This window comes from Peromyscus californicus, unplaced genomic scaffold, assembly GCF_007827085.1.
Source record: "Peromyscus californicus insignis strain IS unplaced genomic scaffold, ASM782708v3 Scaffold_3__1_contigs__length_106647218, whole genome shotgun sequence".
Classification (NCBI taxonomy): Eukaryota; Metazoa; Chordata; class Mammalia; order Rodentia; family Cricetidae; genus Peromyscus; species Peromyscus californicus.
The window spans coordinates 86,402,057-86,420,180 of record NW_026294551.1 but is presented as its reverse complement, the minus strand read 5'-3'; the positions used below and the strand labels follow the sequence as shown (position 1 = coordinate 86,420,180).

At 46.1% G+C, this 18,124-nt stretch overlaps 1 protein-coding gene across 20 annotated transcripts in view; it reads right to left on the bottom strand.

Annotated features, from left to right (window-relative positions):
- The window catches only part of Tenm2 (teneurin transmembrane protein 2), a 1,246,916-nt gene that overhangs the window by 211,514 nt on the left and 1,017,278 nt on the right, over positions 1-18,124 (bottom strand). For 17 of the 20 annotated variants that reach the window (XM_052758549.1, XM_052758552.1, XM_052758548.1 and 14 more), the window contains one exon: positions 750-872. The exons of the other annotated variants lie outside the window; for them this stretch is intronic. In XM_052758549.1, the coding sequence (XP_052614509.1) occupies positions 750-872 (123 nt within the window). The remainder of the gene's footprint in view (positions 1-749; positions 873-18,124) is intronic. 20 annotated transcript variants of the gene reach the window in all.

Sequence of the window (18,124 nt, the reverse complement as noted above, 5' to 3'; positions counted from 1 at the left end):
CACCATTGGCCGCTCAGCTCCTGTCTTTTAATTGCTCCTGTCCCCACCTCCCCACAGTTCGGTTCTGTTTTCCTCTCCTCTTTTTTAGCACCTTGTTAGCACCTATTTTTCTCCCCTACAAGAATACAGTGATTGCCTCAATGAACATTTCTATTGTCCTCCTCACTGCTCTGAAAAGGGAAGCTTTGTTGCCGAGTTGTCAAAACTCCTTTCTATTCTCCCCCAAAGCAGAACAGCTCTGTCTCTTTCTCTCTCTCTCAAGGCAAGCCAGGCGAGCCTACTCCCTGGGGAGGCTGTATCTCTCCTTGTGGGAGAGGGACCAAGGCTAGTGGCTTGTAATGCCAGCTGCTTCCTGACTTCTGATTAGGCAGGTTTTTGCTGCTGCTGCTGCTGCTGCTGCTGCTGCTGCTCCAGCTGCTGCTGTTGCTGCTGCTTCTGCTCAGGCCTCGGGATGCTTTCAAGCATGCCACATGGTGCCAGTTGCTGTAGATAGCATAGGTATGCACACTGCTTGGAGCAGGCTCTGTGCCAGATTCAAGTGACTCCAGCCAAACACAGCTAACAGACAGGAACAGCAAACAGCTTTTAAACGTGGGCACCTATGAAAGGCAGTCATTTTTTTTTCTTTCCCTTTCTTTTTCCTTTTTTTGCATGCCTTCCAAGATTTGGATTAAAAAACCTGAAGCAGCTGGCAAGAGCTCTGAATTTTCCTGTGACCTCAATAGGGCAAGCAGCAGCTGGAACCTCACCTTTGCCTCCAGATGGCACTGTTACCACATCATCGTTTCCTGGTAAGCCGGTCCTTACGCCATTGTTAAAGGTGTGTCCATCTGCCGGCTGGAGTTGCCAATTGAGTCCGAGCAGATGCATTGCTGCAGGAGAGACAAAGTAATGAAAATATGAATAGATAATTCAGCAATGCAAATGTCAAGGGGGAGGGCCAGGTGCCTGTTTCCAAGCAATTGCCTTTTAAGGAAACTGCAGTTCCAAAATGGCTTGCCCCAGGCCTCCAGGATTAGCTAAATACAGAAAGTGGCAATCCAAGAGTTTCTGCCTCCTTTGCTCTGGAGCAGCTCCCAGCCTCGGGGGCTGCACCCCTCGTGGGAAGTGGAGGAGGGAGGTGACACGTAGGTCTGCTCTTTCAGGATGGGCGACTCTATCACTTGCCTGCTTGCCCTCATACCTGCTTTTAGACAGGTGCACGGACGAAGGCTGGCTTCTCCCAGCTACTCAACATGGGAGTCAAGTTCAAAAACAAGGCTCCACTGCTGCCATCTGACTGGCCCTGAAATGCCAGCACAGCCGAGGTCTCTGCAATCGCATTGGCCCACTTAGAAGCATGCCTACCTAACTGTGTCGAACTTTTTTTGCCCCTCTCTTTTAGCACATTGTGGAAATGCTTAAGGGTGTGTGTGTGTGTGTGTGTGTGTGTGTGTGTGTGTGTGTGTGTGTGTATGCGTTTGTGTGTATGTGTGGAATAGTGGTAGAGCCTTTTCCAGGAAAAAAAAAAAGCAAAACAAACAGTATTATTCGGTTTCCCCCAAATATGAAATGAGACAGAGATGAGATGTCCAGAAGCACTTGCTCTCAGGAGACAAGCATGTTTTCAGAGGTCGATTTCCATGTACACCTCACCCTCCAGGCAGCCTTCTAGTCTTGTTACTTAGCTTGGGCAGAGACCCAGTTAGTGTAGAAAACCCAGTGTAGCATCCATCCCCGATGGACCCTGGTTTTATTGTTACTGAGGGGAGGGAAACACCTGTGTTGTTTCCAAGCCCTCATCTAAGAAATGCTTCATTTGTAAATAAATCAGGAATCCATTCCCCTGCATATTTCCCACACAAACAATGACTGTGCCCTGTCTGTCTGGCATTTCAATGGGCACAGGTTGATGCCTGTTGCCACATTCCCAGCTCGGCAGGGGAGAAAGGGCTGTTGACAGGAAAGTTCTGAGTTTGATGTGGGGATGGGAGAAACAATTAACCACAGGAAACACAATTAACAATGCTTAGGAAATTGTTCACATAGCAATTAATTCTGCATGCCTACCACCACTTAAAGTCAGGCTGCATTCTATTAAGGTTAAAATCCTATCTTCACACAATACGGCTTAGATTGATGGCTGCAGATTAAGGTGGTAAGGTACCTGGCAGAGTATGTGTCTGCTTTTTTTCTCACAGGCTTCTCCACCTCAAAACCACATTTCCCATCTCTCCATTTCCATGAGGTGCAAGGCCCACGGTCGCAACTTTCCCAGATGATAAATACTAATAAGAATAAGTGACATTTACTGTACTCTTTCCGTTGAGGTAACACCTAATTTTCTCCTGCAGTTTATCCGTTATATGTAGGTCACTTACTTGAAGAGACCAGAGTCTATTGCCTCAAATAATGACATATTTTCACCATACAGAGGTCAGGAAATGAGAAGTAATCGTGGTTGCTTCAAGATAACGATACCTTCTGATTTGTAATTACCAGGTGAAGGGAGCCAAGGAATTAGCTGTTTTAAAATGATTTTTCAAAAAGAAAAAAGAAAAGCCCGATACCATTGGGTTATTGGAGCTCGCCTGGACCCAGTTGCTGCTGTGCCAAAGCAGCAGCTCTTTGGAGGAGGGTCCCTGAGTGCTGAGACAGATGCCACCACCAAGCATCACAGGTGCAGCTAGGGCCCCAGCCTAACAAAGCTTTGATGCTCATGTCTGTGAAAAAGCAGTGGGTCCTGGCAGGCAGTGACGACAGCCTCCCCAGTGCCCTATCCATGTGCAATTGCTCCCTTCGCACACTGCTCAGGCTTGCCATTCCAAGGTACAGGGTCCATTTCCACCGTCAGCTTCCGGAGAACAGTAGACAGGACCGCAATCTTACTGAGCATAAAGGGGACACTCCTCATAACGCCATCTTCTGTTTTCAAGGATGTCTTCCCTCCTGCCTCCTTAACTTTTTTTTTCTTTGTTTCTAGTGGAGCTCTTTATTATTGTTATCATTATCATCGTTAACAAAAGTATTCAAGCAATAGCATGAGGTCAAAGGGGTTAGGGAGAGAGTATGGGAGCCACTGATCGGACAACTCTGTGAGTGAACAGGAAAATAATGTGAGATAAAGACCTGAGCACAAGACCCGGCCACCAGCAGAATCTCTGTTCCAAGACGAAACTCAAGTTCAGGCAAATTTCCCATCATTGAGCTGAATGCTAAGTAAGTGAGGATGGCACTAGACTCAAAGCTACCTTTTCTTATGTTGGGGGAAGGGCATCTGAGTAGGCTTTTTTTTTTTTTTTTTTTTTTTTTTTTTTTTTTTTTGTATGTGTTGGCATTTTGTATCAGCTGTTCATTCCTTGGTCTTGAGGAAGAAAATGAGACTATCGTTTTGGCCTGTGGGAACAGACTGAAGTGTCCCCAGGATAGAGACCCTGGGGAGCTGGGAACTAAATGAGTCTCCTGACTAATGAGCTAATGAGAGTTTTGCTTCTTCTTCTTCTTCTTCTTCTTCTTCTTCTTCTTCTTCTTCTTCTTCTTCTTCTTCTTCTTCTTCTTCTTCTTCTTCTTCTGACTGGTTCTATGGTTTGGGCTAAGGAATCATCCCTCCATCCATCTCTCCTTTTCCCTTTTGTAAAAGTTTCCTTCACAGGTGGAATAAAGGGAGCTTGCAGGGACCAAAGGGGGTTATGCCTAGCTTTGTGGAAGAGCTGGCTGTGTCTCAAATATAGACAGTACTTCCACATTTATTAGGATAGGAAATAGTACGTGGGGGCATACTTGGATGCTTGGACTGTAGAACATTATATGCTTCTAAAAGAAACAGTGTGGAGGAAGAGGGAATAAGGATGGAATATTATGGGTAGCAAAATGGACTAGAGTATAAAGAGAAGGCTATTTTGATCCTTAGTATATCATATACCTGCTGTCAATCACTGAACTCAACGTTCATGCACTGACATAAACATTATCTTAAAGAGTTCCAGGTAGGTGCTATCATGACACTCATTCACAGATGAGAGATGCACTGACTATGAAGTTCTTACCACTGGGGGGATTTCAGAATCAGAGTAGAACTATGCTGGGCATGTGGTGCCTCTTTCACACTTCATAGAGATCTGGCGACAAAGTCCATGGGAAAACGACAGCTCAGCCAAACTTGTTTCTGTCTCAGAATTCATGATCGGTAAAGTGTGTTCATTTGCTGTATGTATCATTGCTGCCAGGAGGAGCTTTTATTCCTTTTTGCTCTTGGTTTCAGAGGTGGCTTTGTGATTTGCAGTGTATACTGCATTACATAGCGATCCTAGACCCTGAGTAAAAAGGCCACTGGGCAGAGCTAGCTGTGGTTGGCAAGTGTCAGAATGCAGAGTGGGGGAAGTAATGAATTATTAAGGCAGTGAAACAACTAGAGTTTAGGGTTGTTTGTTACAGCAGCCTGGCCTAGTCTACCCTGACTGATTATTCACTTATGAAGAAAAGGAAAGAGGACATGTTTACAGAATAGATCTCTGTGAATTCTTTAAATATTATTAGGCCAAGAGCCTTTCTGAAATCTAGACAGGAAATTAACACCTGTTTGGGGTCATTATGCCTATTTCCATGGACAGCAAAATATTTGAATATTGTAATACCTTCATCTTTTTTTTTTCTGTTACCAGAGCCAGACTAGATAGCTGAGAAACCTTGGGATAGCCACGGTTATCGCTTCTTTATCTCAGTACTTCACAGAAATGCCCATCACTGTACATTTTACTGGAGCAGCTACCCTGGCTGCCCTGGGATGGTTCCTTCTCCTCTTCCTCTGAAAGCTCCAGCAGCAGCTCATCCCAAAAGGTCTGGTTCAGACCATGTTAGGGTCAGAAGTGAAATGAGTTCTGGAAGTCCTCTTCTCCGCGTTACCCGCCCCCACTGACAGCCGAAATGTACAATTCATCATGACTTGACAGGCTCTACTCCAGAGAGACGCTGGGATGGAACAATGGGGCTCCATGGGTCAGCAAGGATGGGGTGGGGAAGGGCTTCAAGTGGGAACTCATGGAACCAGGTGGCATCTGGGAGATCAGCCACTAAAAGCAGAGCCAGCAGCCAAACCCTGATGTATCCCTCAGCTAACTGGAGAGAACCTTTCCAGGGTGTTGAAAGGACCTAAGGCCACATGGGAAGACCACACACAGATGCCAGGTTTTTGCAAGAGCAACAGTCAGACCTCCTTGCAGGTCAATTAATAGTTTCCCATTGAAGTTCCTGTGTTTAAGTGACAGATGGGCTCCCAAAGAAACAACCAGAGAGCAAGCCTAGGAGAGAGAAAGCAGGTTGCTTACAGGTGACAGAATTCTCTAGTCAGCACAAGGACATGGAAGGGCCAGGCCTTGAAAAATGGCAGTTTCCAAAAGAGGTTGTCTGAAATCGTAATTAGGGTATGTGTGGACCCTGCTGGGTGCCATTTAGAACCTTCTATGTTCATTGGCTGGCAGAGGCTCAACCTGACAAGAAAGTCAATCAATATGTCAGCAATACTTCACCGAGAGCTGTTCAACCCCTGCTTGTCAAAGAGGACAAACATGGAAGCCACAGATGCTCTGTGTTTGCTGAGCAGGTCCCCAGGAGCAAGGGGTATCTTTAAAGATCAGGCCTGTCGATATGTAACCCTGGGGAGGAGATTGGACTCTCCCTTTGAAAATGCAAGACTGCAGGCCAAGCAGAGCCCCAGGAGGGAAAGGAAGGTGCCAAGCCTGCTGGGTCTTGGGGCTCGGCATGCAGGCAGATGCACAGGGCCTTTGAGCTGATGTCAGAGCGCATTCAGAAATGGGAAGGCTTTGGGAAGGGTCAGGGCTGGATCTCCTTGGCTTTGCACCAGCCAATTAAGCCCACAATGCCAGGACGCCTGTGGGAAACAGCAGATTCCCAAGGTGCCCTGCTGAAAGGATGGAACCTGCTGAGAGAGGGCTGAGCAGGGGTAATGCTCACAGGGCCTAACCCTGAAATCACCGGACACTGTAAAGGCACCTTAGCAGTGAGCAGGGGAAAATCAACACATGCAAATGAGCATCTTCAGCCATGATGATGATTCCCATTTATTTTGACAACGTGCCAGGGACTGGGATAATTACTTTAATGGCAGCATTTATTCATTATTTATCATTTGGCAAATATTTATTGAGCTCACACTGTGCATCGAATTGTGTCCTGGCCCTGGGAATAATGCAGTTGGCAAAACACAATCCCTGCTTTCATGGAACTTACATTCTAGTGGGACGCAGAGAAACTAAACACGTGTGAAAAGCAGAGTAGAGGGCCAGGTATCCAGAGGGGCAGGGGATGGGGAATGCAAAGTTCTTTTTTTTCTTCTTCTTTGGCCTTTAATGGAGACTGGTCAAGGGTGTTGTGATGGGTAAGTTCACACAAAGACATCGGCAATGGCATGGCAGTTCCCACTGACATGGAGGACCAGCAGTCCAAGCCAGAGTCTAGCAAGCAGGAAAGGGAAGTGGAGGGTGGACAGTGTTGGGGGAGAGTGGATATCTTTAGAGGGACTCTGTTTTTTTGTTGAAGAATGTCTTTTGAAGGGGAAGAAACTCCTCTGTATCCCATTGATATCCTATCACCATAGGAAGCATCTCAAAGTAATTCGTATTTTACAGATATGAACATTGACCTTTAGAGAGGTTGACTTGTCCAAGGTCACACCACCACCATTAACTGGGGAACCTGGGACCCACACCTTGATGTGTATCACCTCAGAGTCAGAGCCCCAAGCCCCCTTGCTGTGCAGACTCCATTCTGAGATCTCTCCTGACCACCTCTGGGGACATCTGCCCTCTGTATTTTCTATTGGAATAACTGTTTCAAGACTGAGCAGGGCAGGAAGTTTCCAGAACTCTTTCTGTGAATGTTGCCTAAGTCCACTCAGGAACAAGTACCTCACAAGCAGACATTCATCCTCCATGAATACACTATGGTTGGCCGCCATTTTGCTATTTAACTTAAAGATCCATCATTGCCAATATAAAATAGAGGACTAGTCACTTCAGCTGCCTGGCTGGCTGACATTTGCTTGAGGTGGCTTTTTCCTGGGCCAGTCTGCTCCTCATCCTCAGAGGCGTGGTTGACCATGGCACTTCTCTCTCTTTGTGGAGAGGCGTGGGCTTCTGCAATGCCTTAATAGCACCCTTTTAAGAATGCTGTTGCGGCCAGAACTACCTTCTGCGGGAGAGAGGCGATGCAAATAAAACCACGAGGAATAACATTCTCGAAAATGCCTTAAGACTTAAAAAAGGAATTAAAAAAATTTAAATCTCAAAGGAGTTTTTTTTTTTTTTTAAATCCCTTTTTAAAAATCCTAACTGCCTGGGTGAAATGGTTTTGCTTATTTTTCCCAGACAGTGTAGCAATACACTGAATGGAATAAATTTTCAAAGCACCACATGGAAGGGACGCCCACAAATCCCTTTACCAGTAATGGGATTTGCGCACCTAGCTCTTGAGAATGCTCAGGAAACTTATTTGCCTCCGTCCAACTTTCAGCGTGCAGTTTCCAAGATGCTTGCAAAGCTCAGGACCAGGGACTTACACAGAAGAGAGAAGTGATCCCAGAATCCTGGCAAGACCACTTGAATGAGAGGGGGCTTTGGGGAAGACAGCCACTGCCTGCCCATCCCCTCAGGCGCTGTCCAAGTCCCTCCTTGGCCCTAAAACATCCTCAGCAAGGACTGTGTCTGTCACCTTCTGTCCCTCTCCAAAACGGGGAGGATTTCCGTCACCCCGTGCACATCTGCCGTGAGGACAAGGTGACAGTTCTGTAAGGCAGCTCCGGGACCAAGGAGCAGTATGTTTTCCAGACAAGAAGAATCTACGCAGAAGGACCTGCACATTAATCTCTTCTTGTGACAGGCTCAGGACAGTACAGTGAGTAGGAAGTGGGATGAGATTAATCAATTCCTGTGTTTGGAGGAAACAAACAGGGCTCGTTGCAGCTTCCAGATGTGCAGGTTCATGGAGTCAGTGTTGTCCTCACTCCTCTCCCTCCAGCCCCTGTGGCAGGGGCTCGGCAGGTGGCCTCAGCTGATAGTGTGGGCGTGGTGTGTGGTGTGCTGAGCTGACCTCTAATGACACCCTCCCTCCCCAGCAGCACCAAGAAAATCAATACCCAAGACAGACACACGCTCTCAGCCACTGTTTTTCTCCCGTGCAGAGTGCCTGGAATATATTGGTTGCCCATGCCGGTCAGGCAGCCCATTGTCCACGGAGTCTATGCATCCTTGTCCAGATAAACACACGCCCAGAGCTGTCAGCCACACGGGTGCCATTTCCCACCCAGACCACTCCGGTCTTGATGCTATTTTTTCCCCCCCAGAAAGAAATAAAATAAAAGCCTTTCTTTCCTCAAGAAAGCGCCTGTGTGATCAAAACACCTTTAGAGAATGATAATATCCGGAGGTTTTATTCGCCAAATAAATCATGGTCTGGAGTTTTAAGAGCTTTTGTGACAACAAAACATAGGCCCACAATCCATGCATATATATATATACCTAGACACTTGTCCCCACCCCAGCTTGTCATTCAGTGTTGACAACCCAAACAATATGTATCTTTTCCTTCCTTTCTTTTTTCTATTTTTAAGAATAGCAGCACCCAGCAGCCCTGTTAAAGGGGGGACAGATCCATGAGACCACCGTACAAAGGCAAGGCGAGGGGGCGGCACGTGGCAGGCGGCCATAGGAATCCTAGGAAGCAGGCACATGAATGTTTTAGAAGATAAGATGTCATATCGATCGGGAGGTGTGCAATGTGAGCTGGAACAAAGACAGAGAGAAGTCTCCCCGTGAAACAGCCGCCCGCCAGGGGGAGCGGCCAGGGGGTCAGGCCTGTGCTAGTGACAGCCCTTGGCAGACTGAGCTCTGGGCCAGTTTCTTCCTTTGGTGGAAGTAAGTGGGGGGACAGAGAGGGCTGGGATTCGTTTTCCCTCCTGATATGCGTAGACAACCCCCGCCCCCCCCTGCCTCCCCCCCCCCGCCCCCATTGATGGTACCCAAGAGTCTTCTGGCTTGAACTCTGAAGCCCACAGACAGGCAGCCTCTGCAATTGAAGGCATGCCATGAATCATCTGTTAATAACATTAATCCAGCGGAGAGGCAGCAGGATCCCTCCTGATCCTCCATTCACAAGCAGAGTTCTATGGTGAATGGCATCCAGGGCAGGGCTTTTAAACCAGAGGCTGAAATCTCCACTTCTCCCCTTTCCCCTTCTTGGAGGACCCAGGGGTCAACACAGACTTGCTTCTGCCTAGAGTGAATCTGGGTGTGGATTCGGTACTTTTTGTTAGAACTGAGAAAGGAGTTGAGGAGTTGAGGATGTTGAACAAATCCTATATGTAATTCTCATTTCAGTTTGGCCATTTGTACAGCAAAGCCAAATTAGGCACATAGGGAGGCTGCCAGTGTCCCTTTCAATTTTTAATTTTTGACATGGTTAACTCAAGGTTTTTTTTTTTTTTTAAACTCAGAATTGAAAAAAAAAAAAAAGGCTGCATTAGCAAATTGGGCTTGATCTTTCCCCTAAATGGTTTTTAGTTACGTGGGTTTCAGATAGCCAACCTGAAACGTTTAAAACTTGATTCTGATAGAGAGAAACATCATGTTGGAAAATTCCTTCTGTTTCCCAGGGCCTGGTTAGGTCTCAGGGAAGGAAGTCGGGGAGCACGAGGGGTTCCTGCACTGTGATCTACTTGATATCAATCCAGGCAACTTAAAAGAATAGCGCTCACTGGGAAGAAAAGACAGGGCAAATTCTTTCTGGAACATAAGCTATCTGTACCCATTTTTTTTTTAAAGAGCCACATTTTCATCTGCAATTAGATAAATGACACAATTGGATTTATTTTGAGTTAGTGACAATTTATTTAATAGAGCTAATTTGAAGGGTTTTATGTGACACTCAAGTCACACATGCTTCCTCTCTGCTGAAGGTACATGTTTCTCTCAACAGGCCGTGGCACGGCAGGATGCTGTGACATTTCTGGCTTCTACAGCGCATCATGATGAGGCAGAAAGGCACTGGGTATGGTGCATCCTAAGCCTCCCTCTCTTTCCCTACAGTTATGTTCCAGGCCCCCATTGTAACTCTTGGAAGAGTTCAAGCCAAGCAGGGCCCAGGACACCCCCTAGGTGGGACTGGCGTCTCCTCTAGTGACCGTGGTATGGCTTCAACCCCAGTTCATTCAAGAGTTTAATCCCCAAGGTCTTAGGTGAGTGGTATTAACAGAGTGGAAACTTAATCCATGTGTTTAGAGATGATGCCTTTGAAAAGTGATTCAATAAGATAGGTCACTAGGGTAGCGCTCTATGACTGAATCCTGGTGGCTTCACAAAGAAAAAGAGAAACCGTGTAGACGGAGAAACACAGACACCCCCGCTGTGTTACATTACGGCATAGAGGTCCATCTCAGAGCCCAAGGCATGCTGCTTGGACCTTGAACCTTTAGAATGGCGAGTTCAAACAAGCCTCTCATTTTTATAACGTAGTGTGCTTCAGGTATTTTATTACAGTAAGGGGATACCAACGAATACACCCAGCTTGGGGCAGGTCTCCAAGACCTGCATATTCGGAGGCAAAGAAAGATGAGCCCATTTGTGAAGCTGCATATCACTGTCATTTCTTACTGTTTTTAGGTAGAGGTTTCGATCTAGGGTCTCCTACTTAACTCCACTGTACGTAAGCGCATAAGCCAGTTTGGAGATGGTATGTTATTTTTCCTGTTTTGCAAAAGGAAAGGAAGCTTCTCCATTCAGATGGCATCTCCAAGGTCTGTGGCTGCTGGGGATTTTCTTTAATTTGCTAAATCTGGCCCCTCTAGCAAGGTCCCACAGTTAGTCAGGACTCGCTCCCGGAGACAACTCTGTGAGCCCCCGGAAGCGCCTCCTCACCAGCCCCTCTGATCCTCTAAGCTTTGCTCTGGAGCTGTCAGAAGCAACTGTCCCGACCAAGTCAGCTCTCTCCCCAGAAACGCCCACCCTGCTTCCTGGGGTTCCCTATCCAGAAGGTCATTTGCATTCTGCTTCTGGGCCAGCACTGCCCGACATAAATATAACACACATGAAGTTAAATTCTTCTCCTAACCACGCTAAATAAGTACAAATAAATGTAGTGTTTTAAGCCCAATACAGCCCAAATATTATCAGTTCAACATGTCATGAACATAAAAATCCCAAATGAGACATTTTACTTTTTGTTTGCACAAAGTGTTCAAAATCTGGTTTGTGTTTTACACTCACAGAATCTCAGTTCAGATGCTAAGTTTTCAGCAGTTAAAGTAAAATGTGGTTCTGCCAAAACAATGAAAGTGTTAGTAAACACCAATAGTTTACACTTTGGCTTTTAGAGTTAAATGAATTGAAGGCGAATGAAACTCGCTTGTTGCCTGCGTCGGCGTGCCTGCGGGAGCAGTTTGAGACTTCTGTGTCTCAGTCAGTAGTCCTGAAGCACCCCCCAACCCCCGGTACTCAGATGTACGTGTGGCTTAGCAGCGATCGGTGCCATGCCGGCCATCTTTACCCAGGTCACGAGCCATGACCATGTTGAACCACTGAGAGTGCGTTTTCCTTCCTCACTTCCTTTTTTTTTAAAAGTTTCTTTTTATTTATTCTGTGTGTCTTTCACATCATGTGTCTTGATCCCGTTCATTTCCATGTGCTTCCATGTCTGACCTCCGCCCCTGCACACCCCTCAAAATAAAACAAAATTTAAGAGAACAAAAGAGGGGGAAAAATTAAAAATCTCGTCATGGAAGCTGCAGTGTGACACAGTGAGTCACGCAGTAGACCCCTTTGTCCACAGGTCTTTACTTGCAAGTGTTTATTGCAAAGAGTCATTGGTCTGGTTCCAGACCTCTGCTTTCTACTACACTGTCGATGCTGGGCCCTCACTAGGACTCCTCTTGGATATCCTGTGTTGCGGAGATCCTGTAGTTTGGGGTCTGCAGGTCAGGTCCCTTCACATGCTCCAGCACATCGTAGATGGGGTGGATGTTGGGGTGGCCAGTTCATGACCCTGGTTCTGGGCCTGGGCAGCTGCAGGGTTGGTCTGCCTGCCGGTTCTCCGCTGTCCTCACCACCAGGGTGAGCTCTCCAGCATTGCCTTGGCTAGTTCACCCCTGGCAGTGATGAGCCTCCTGCTTTTGCGCCCTCAGGATCTGCTCTCTCACACCTACCCCACCAGGGCCAGTTCTGTTGTGTTGCCCAGGCTAGGTCTAAGGGCCACTTTCCCCGAGTCTTGCAGCTGTTGAGGGGTAGAGACAGCTCTCCTGCTCTTAAGACCCCAGGGCCAGTTCCTCTACCTGTCTCAATCATTGATGGGCTGGGGGGAGGGTGTCACATGTCAGATGAGCAATGGGGGCAGCTCTCTCTTGTTCACAACATCGGGGCTGGGTCAGCTTCACCTCTGACCACCAGGCTGCTCTGCTGTGCTGCCTAGGTGAGGGGCAGGGCCCACTCCCCTAGTGCTGAAGCTTGTGAGGGCCTTCCCCATTTTCTCATTTGTCCCTCTTACCGGCAGAAGGGTTAGACCGCTACAGAATTGAGAAGCACACACTCATACACACACTCACACATACATACACACACATGTACACATATTAACACATATACATATGCACATATACATACTCATACAATGCATACATACACATAAATATGCACATACATACATACACTTATATTTCTTTCTTTCTGCATGCTTACATGGGAAATATGTATTAAAGGAAAGAATGCTTTGAAAATTTGTGTTTAAACATTTAACCTATGTTGGTCCTATGGCATTATAGGCTAAGAATCAATGGTCATAGTAACAAACAGAACCTACTAAATTCTTTAAGCAGGGTCTCAATTCCTATCTGATTTTAAGATGTCTCCCATCTGATTATTTAAAAAAAAAATTGAGGTAGTAACTATTATTCCCATTTTACAGATGAGAGAAACTGAGGCTTAGAGAGATTAAATCACTCCCCACTCCAACCCAGCTACCAAATGTCCTTTAGAGCCAGAGTTCTTAGGTGCGTCTTCCCAAGTTCAGTCATCAGTGGTCATGCCCACAGGTTTCACTTCCACCATTTTTTTTCTTGACTCTATTTTAAAATCAATTCCACTTTAAAGAACGTTAACCAAAGCAGTCACATCCCTAAATAATGCCTTCAAAATTAAAAGTTTCATGTGTTTTATCAAACCTAAGGTTTTGTGAGACATTAGAAAAAAAATATAACTACTAAAAAAAGTCCATGTCCCGGACTTTAAAACATGTTTGGAGATGAGCATATATAATGTTTCTTTCTCAGTAAAAATAAAAGATTTTTTTTAAAGGAATGTCCCCCTTCTGTCTAGTCACACTGTGTGCTGAAGGCAGTCTTAGTCGCATCTAGAAAGTACTGCCTGCTGTGCTCCTAATGGCCCTTTGGGTCAGCATTTCACGATTTCTGTGCTCTCCTATCCCTTCACACCACAGCCAGACAAAAAGAAATACCAGCAAGAGAAGAGACTGGAAGGTAGGCCTCCCCCACTTGTCTTTTCTCGGGCTTTTCTGTTGTAGGGGACAAACAGACAGACAGATTTCCAGCAGTACACCCCTTCTTCCTGGAGGATGTCTCTTTATGGCCAGAGTACAAGGACTGCCTTAGGGAGCTGAATCTATGTGGTCAGTCCTTCACATTGAGAGATTTAGGCCTTAGCTCACCTCCTCTGCTTTACCTTCCTTTCTTCTAGCCCTGCAGGGTTTCTAGAACCCAGACCACCAGTTGGGTGGTTGGGGGCTATCCCAGTATCTACTTAAGACAGTGATTCCACCAGTAATCACTGAGGATTCATTATACAACAGGTGCTATCAGCCAAATCAATACCATTTGCATATGAAGAAGAGCCAATATTAAAGGTAGTTCCCACTGTGTGCCAGTCACTAAGCACTTGTGGTAGTTTGAATGAAAATGGTCCCATAGGCTCATGGGGATTGGCACTACTGGAAGGTGTGGCCTTGTAGGATTAGATGTGTCTTTGATGGAGGAAGCGTTCATGGGGAATAGGGTGGGCTTTGAGGTCTCAGATGCTCAAGCCATGCCCAGTGTAGCAATTTCTTCCTGCTGCCTTTGGATCTGGATATAGAACTCTCAGTTCCTTCTCCAGCACCATGTCTGCCTGCATGCTACCATGCTTCCAGCCATGATGACAATGGACTAAACCTCTGAACTGTAAGCCAGCCCCAATTAAGTGTTTTCCTTTATAAGAATTGCTATGGTCATGGTGTCTCTTCAGAGCAATAAAACCCTAACTAAGATAGCACTTCACAAGTTTAGACATGGAATTACCATATTTTTGGTGGATCAAATGTGGTAGAATATTGGCAGATTCATATGGTTCAACTTTATACATTTACCACCTCATGCTATAGCTTTTGAGGCAGATGCTTTCCTTAGACTCCTCTTTATAGTCCGATACACCAGGGATGGACAGAATTAAGTACCTTGCCCAAGCTTTTCTGAAAGTAGTTGGGCTTGATAACTCCAGATCAGCAGAGTCCACTAGAGTGCTTCCTGTCGCTTATAGTAGAAATATCAGGAGACAGAGAATCCCCCTCCCCCGTGTGTGTGTGTGTGTGTGTGTGTGTGTGTGTGTGTGTGTGTGTGTGTGTGTATGCATGTCTTTTGCAAGTATCCCACATAGGAAAATACTTGGGGCATCCTCTTCCCCAGATTCGTTTTACAGACGATGGCTCCCCAGGCCTGGCATCTCTGCAGAAAAGCAGTCCTCTGCTCTCACCCCATCTCTGTACTCACCCTTGAAGCTGTTATTCTGGGGTGATGTTTAAACAGGAACCCCAGGCTTGCAGACTTGGCTTTCATACTTCATGCCAGTGTGAAAGCAGGAACGACACAAAGCAGTGTAAGGGCAGGAGAGGCGTTCGGAATGGCTTCCATCAGCCTCCTTTAAAACTACTATACACAGTCGAAGCAGAAGGTGTTTCCATGCAAACGCTGTTTCAAGATAAGCCCCAACTTCCATCACCCCCCCTTAGATTCCACCTTTAATCCTCTCCCCTGATATTCTGGACACGTAAAAGACACAGTTTTCTGCTTCTACCCTGATGTCTGCAAATTGAGTACTTCCATCAGCAGCTTTGACATTGCCACAGTGAAGGCTTTTGGGCCTGATAGACCTCAGATAACTAGCATGTTCCAGCCCCCTGCCCTGTGCCCATTGGGGTACCATGATGACCAAGCCCTGCCACATCTTGAAAAGCTTGCAGTATAGGCTATTGGCTTCAGCATCACCATCAACTGAGAATTTGCTATGAATGTAAATCCTGGGGCCTCACCCCAGAGTTCAAGGGTGGGGCTGCAGTACCTGTGTATCGATGAAACTACCAGGAGATCGTGACGAATGCTCAGGTTTGGAAGTATGGGTATGGGAGGCCAGGCTGACAGCAATTAGTGAAAGAGAACACGAGGATAGCAAACAGGCTCCTCTTGTCTATTTCCAAGCAGGTGGAGAGGGCCCAGACACCTCCCTCCAGGTCTGTGCAGTAGATCTCTGCCCACACAGGTAGCATGGCAGAAGCAGCCAAGAAGATGCAATATGGAAAAGAGATATTCCAGCCAAGAATGGGGGTGGGTCATGGAGAAGCCAGAACCGGGGCGAGGCAAAGTACAGTGATAAAATAAATGGTCTGTTCTCAGCTCGCTGTCTCTCCTTCAGGCACCTACCTCTCTCTGTCCATTCTGCCTGGCCCAGATGAACCCCAAGGGGAGAGACCCATGTCTCCCCCAAACTCATCAATGTCACATCCTAACTCCCCTGGAGCTCCACACAACTTAGAGTTCTCCTTTTCAAATTATCACCAACCTCAATGGAATTATATTAAAAAAAATCCGTGGAAACTTTATATTTTCATTCATCCACAGACCTCCCCACAACATCACATTTTCTGCCATTAATGGACGTGCAATTATAGGGACAATTAATGGTTTCAGCCAAACATATAAATCCTAAAGATGGAAAATTTGGGCACTGTGCCAGGCAGAGAAGAGTTATTTCTAGACAGAAGATATTTTAGACGGTGTCTCTGAAGTGGCTCCCTCCTTCTACTCCCTGACTGAGGCAGACATGCCTTGGGGGATCCAAGCTGTCCTTGGAGTGTATGCCCCTCTTCCTCTATCTGGCAAAGTCTACCCACAGCTGGATACTTGGCTGAACTTGCACCAATGGCCCATGAGGCTGGGGTCTGTGGTTGTAACCACCAGGCTTCATGCATTCTAAGGGGAAATTCTTTTTTTCACCTTAATGTCCATGATGCTCAGCTCCATGGTTTGAACCAAGCAGCTAATGTATCTGCTTCGGATGCCTTACCTTGTCCTGGCTTAATCACAAATTAATCCTTTTGGAGGTCATTAATTAGCTTATGGAAGTGTAGTAGTAGTTAGCTGCTTGAACCTGGTTTTGTTTCTTTTTAAGACAGGGTTTTTGTGTGTAGCCTCGGCTGCCCTGGAACTCATTCTATAGACCAAGCTGGTCTTGAATTTACAGAGATCCACCTAGCTTTGCCTCCCAAGTACTGGGATTAAAGGCATGAGCCACCACTGCCTGGCAAACAAACCTGATTTTAATTTTTATCAATGGTCTGTACTATCAGTCAGTAGGCTGTCCTACTTCACATGTTGAAGTCTTATATTTCAAGTCAAAAAAGTAGGTCCTGTGGGAGGTGGTTAATCTTGAAGGCTCATGAACGAGATTGGTGCCCTTCAGAAAGGACTCCAAATTGCTATCAAGCTTCTGCTACCATGTAAGCAATGCTAGAAGGTACTATCTATATGCTAGAAAGTGGGAGCCATTCTAGACCTTGAAAGTGTGTTGGGGTACCTCAGTTTTTTGACTTTTCTGTTTCTTGAACTGTGAGAATAAATTTCAGTTTTTTATAAGCCACCTAGATTCCGGTGTTTCATTACAGTCATTTGAAAGTCCCAGAGAAGCTTGGCATAGGGAAGGACCGTGTGCTAACTTCCATTCCAATTTCCCAGTCCCTGGACCACCAGAAAAAGAGAACTTAATTTTTCAAGTCCTATTTTTAAATAATCTAGGCAAGAACTTTAACTGGATTCATAGGGGTCACATGACTGACCATTCCTTGGGCTAATCATCATAGCTGGGAAGATGCTATCCACAGTTTTTGGGTTTGGCATCTTACTTTAAGAGGGTGTTGAATAAAGACAAGTTGCCAGATATATCAAATGAAGTAGGGTTCAGGTTAGATTTTAATATCTCACACAATATTTGGGACTACTCCTATAAAAAGCATTTTGTTGTTTATCTGAAATTCAAATTTAACTAGACATCTTCTTACACTTAATCTGGCCACCCTCTCACCAAGTGATTTGGTGTGAGCAGTTAGGCTCCTGATTTTGTGTCTATCACAGCTCTCTTAAAAGTCTGAAGGGGTACAGAGAAGCCCGTCCATGCTTAGTGTCCCTCCAGATCCCTTCTCCGTGTAGTACCGGGATGGCTCTCTGCCTAGAAGGGAATCCAGACCAAGCATTTACACTTTCCCCAAAGTGTCAAAACTGCCTGGCTGTCTGGTGTGCAAAGCATATGGACGGCTCTTTTTATCAACCACACTGAGTCCTGGGTGGGACCCACAGATTTATCAGAAAATTCAGCTAGGACCAAATTGTGATTCGACTGCTGCCAAGCTCCGTAGAGACATCTGATATCAAGAGAGTCGGCATGTGGCATGAGGCTAGTGAGCTGGTCCAGCCCCGTCTCCAAGGCTGTCTCCTGAGAAGGCACACAATACGCCTTCCTGAGCTCAGTTCCTCTCCACTATGAGCAGAAAATGTGGACCCTAAAGATCTCTGCAAGCTCCACGAGTGCCAGCTTTGATGATTCCTGCAGATATTTACTAAATTTGCCCTGCTGGCAAGGCACAAGCCATTTCTCTCTCTCTCTCTCTCGATTCCTTCTGGAAGGAAGTTTATTACACAAAGTAATAGGTGGATGTCCTCTTACTACCGCATAAATCTGTTGTAGCACTCGTGTGCTGAACTTCTTAGACAGCGAGAACAAACAGTTGTTACCAGAGCATTCCACACAGAGGAAAACAATAAAACCAGAAA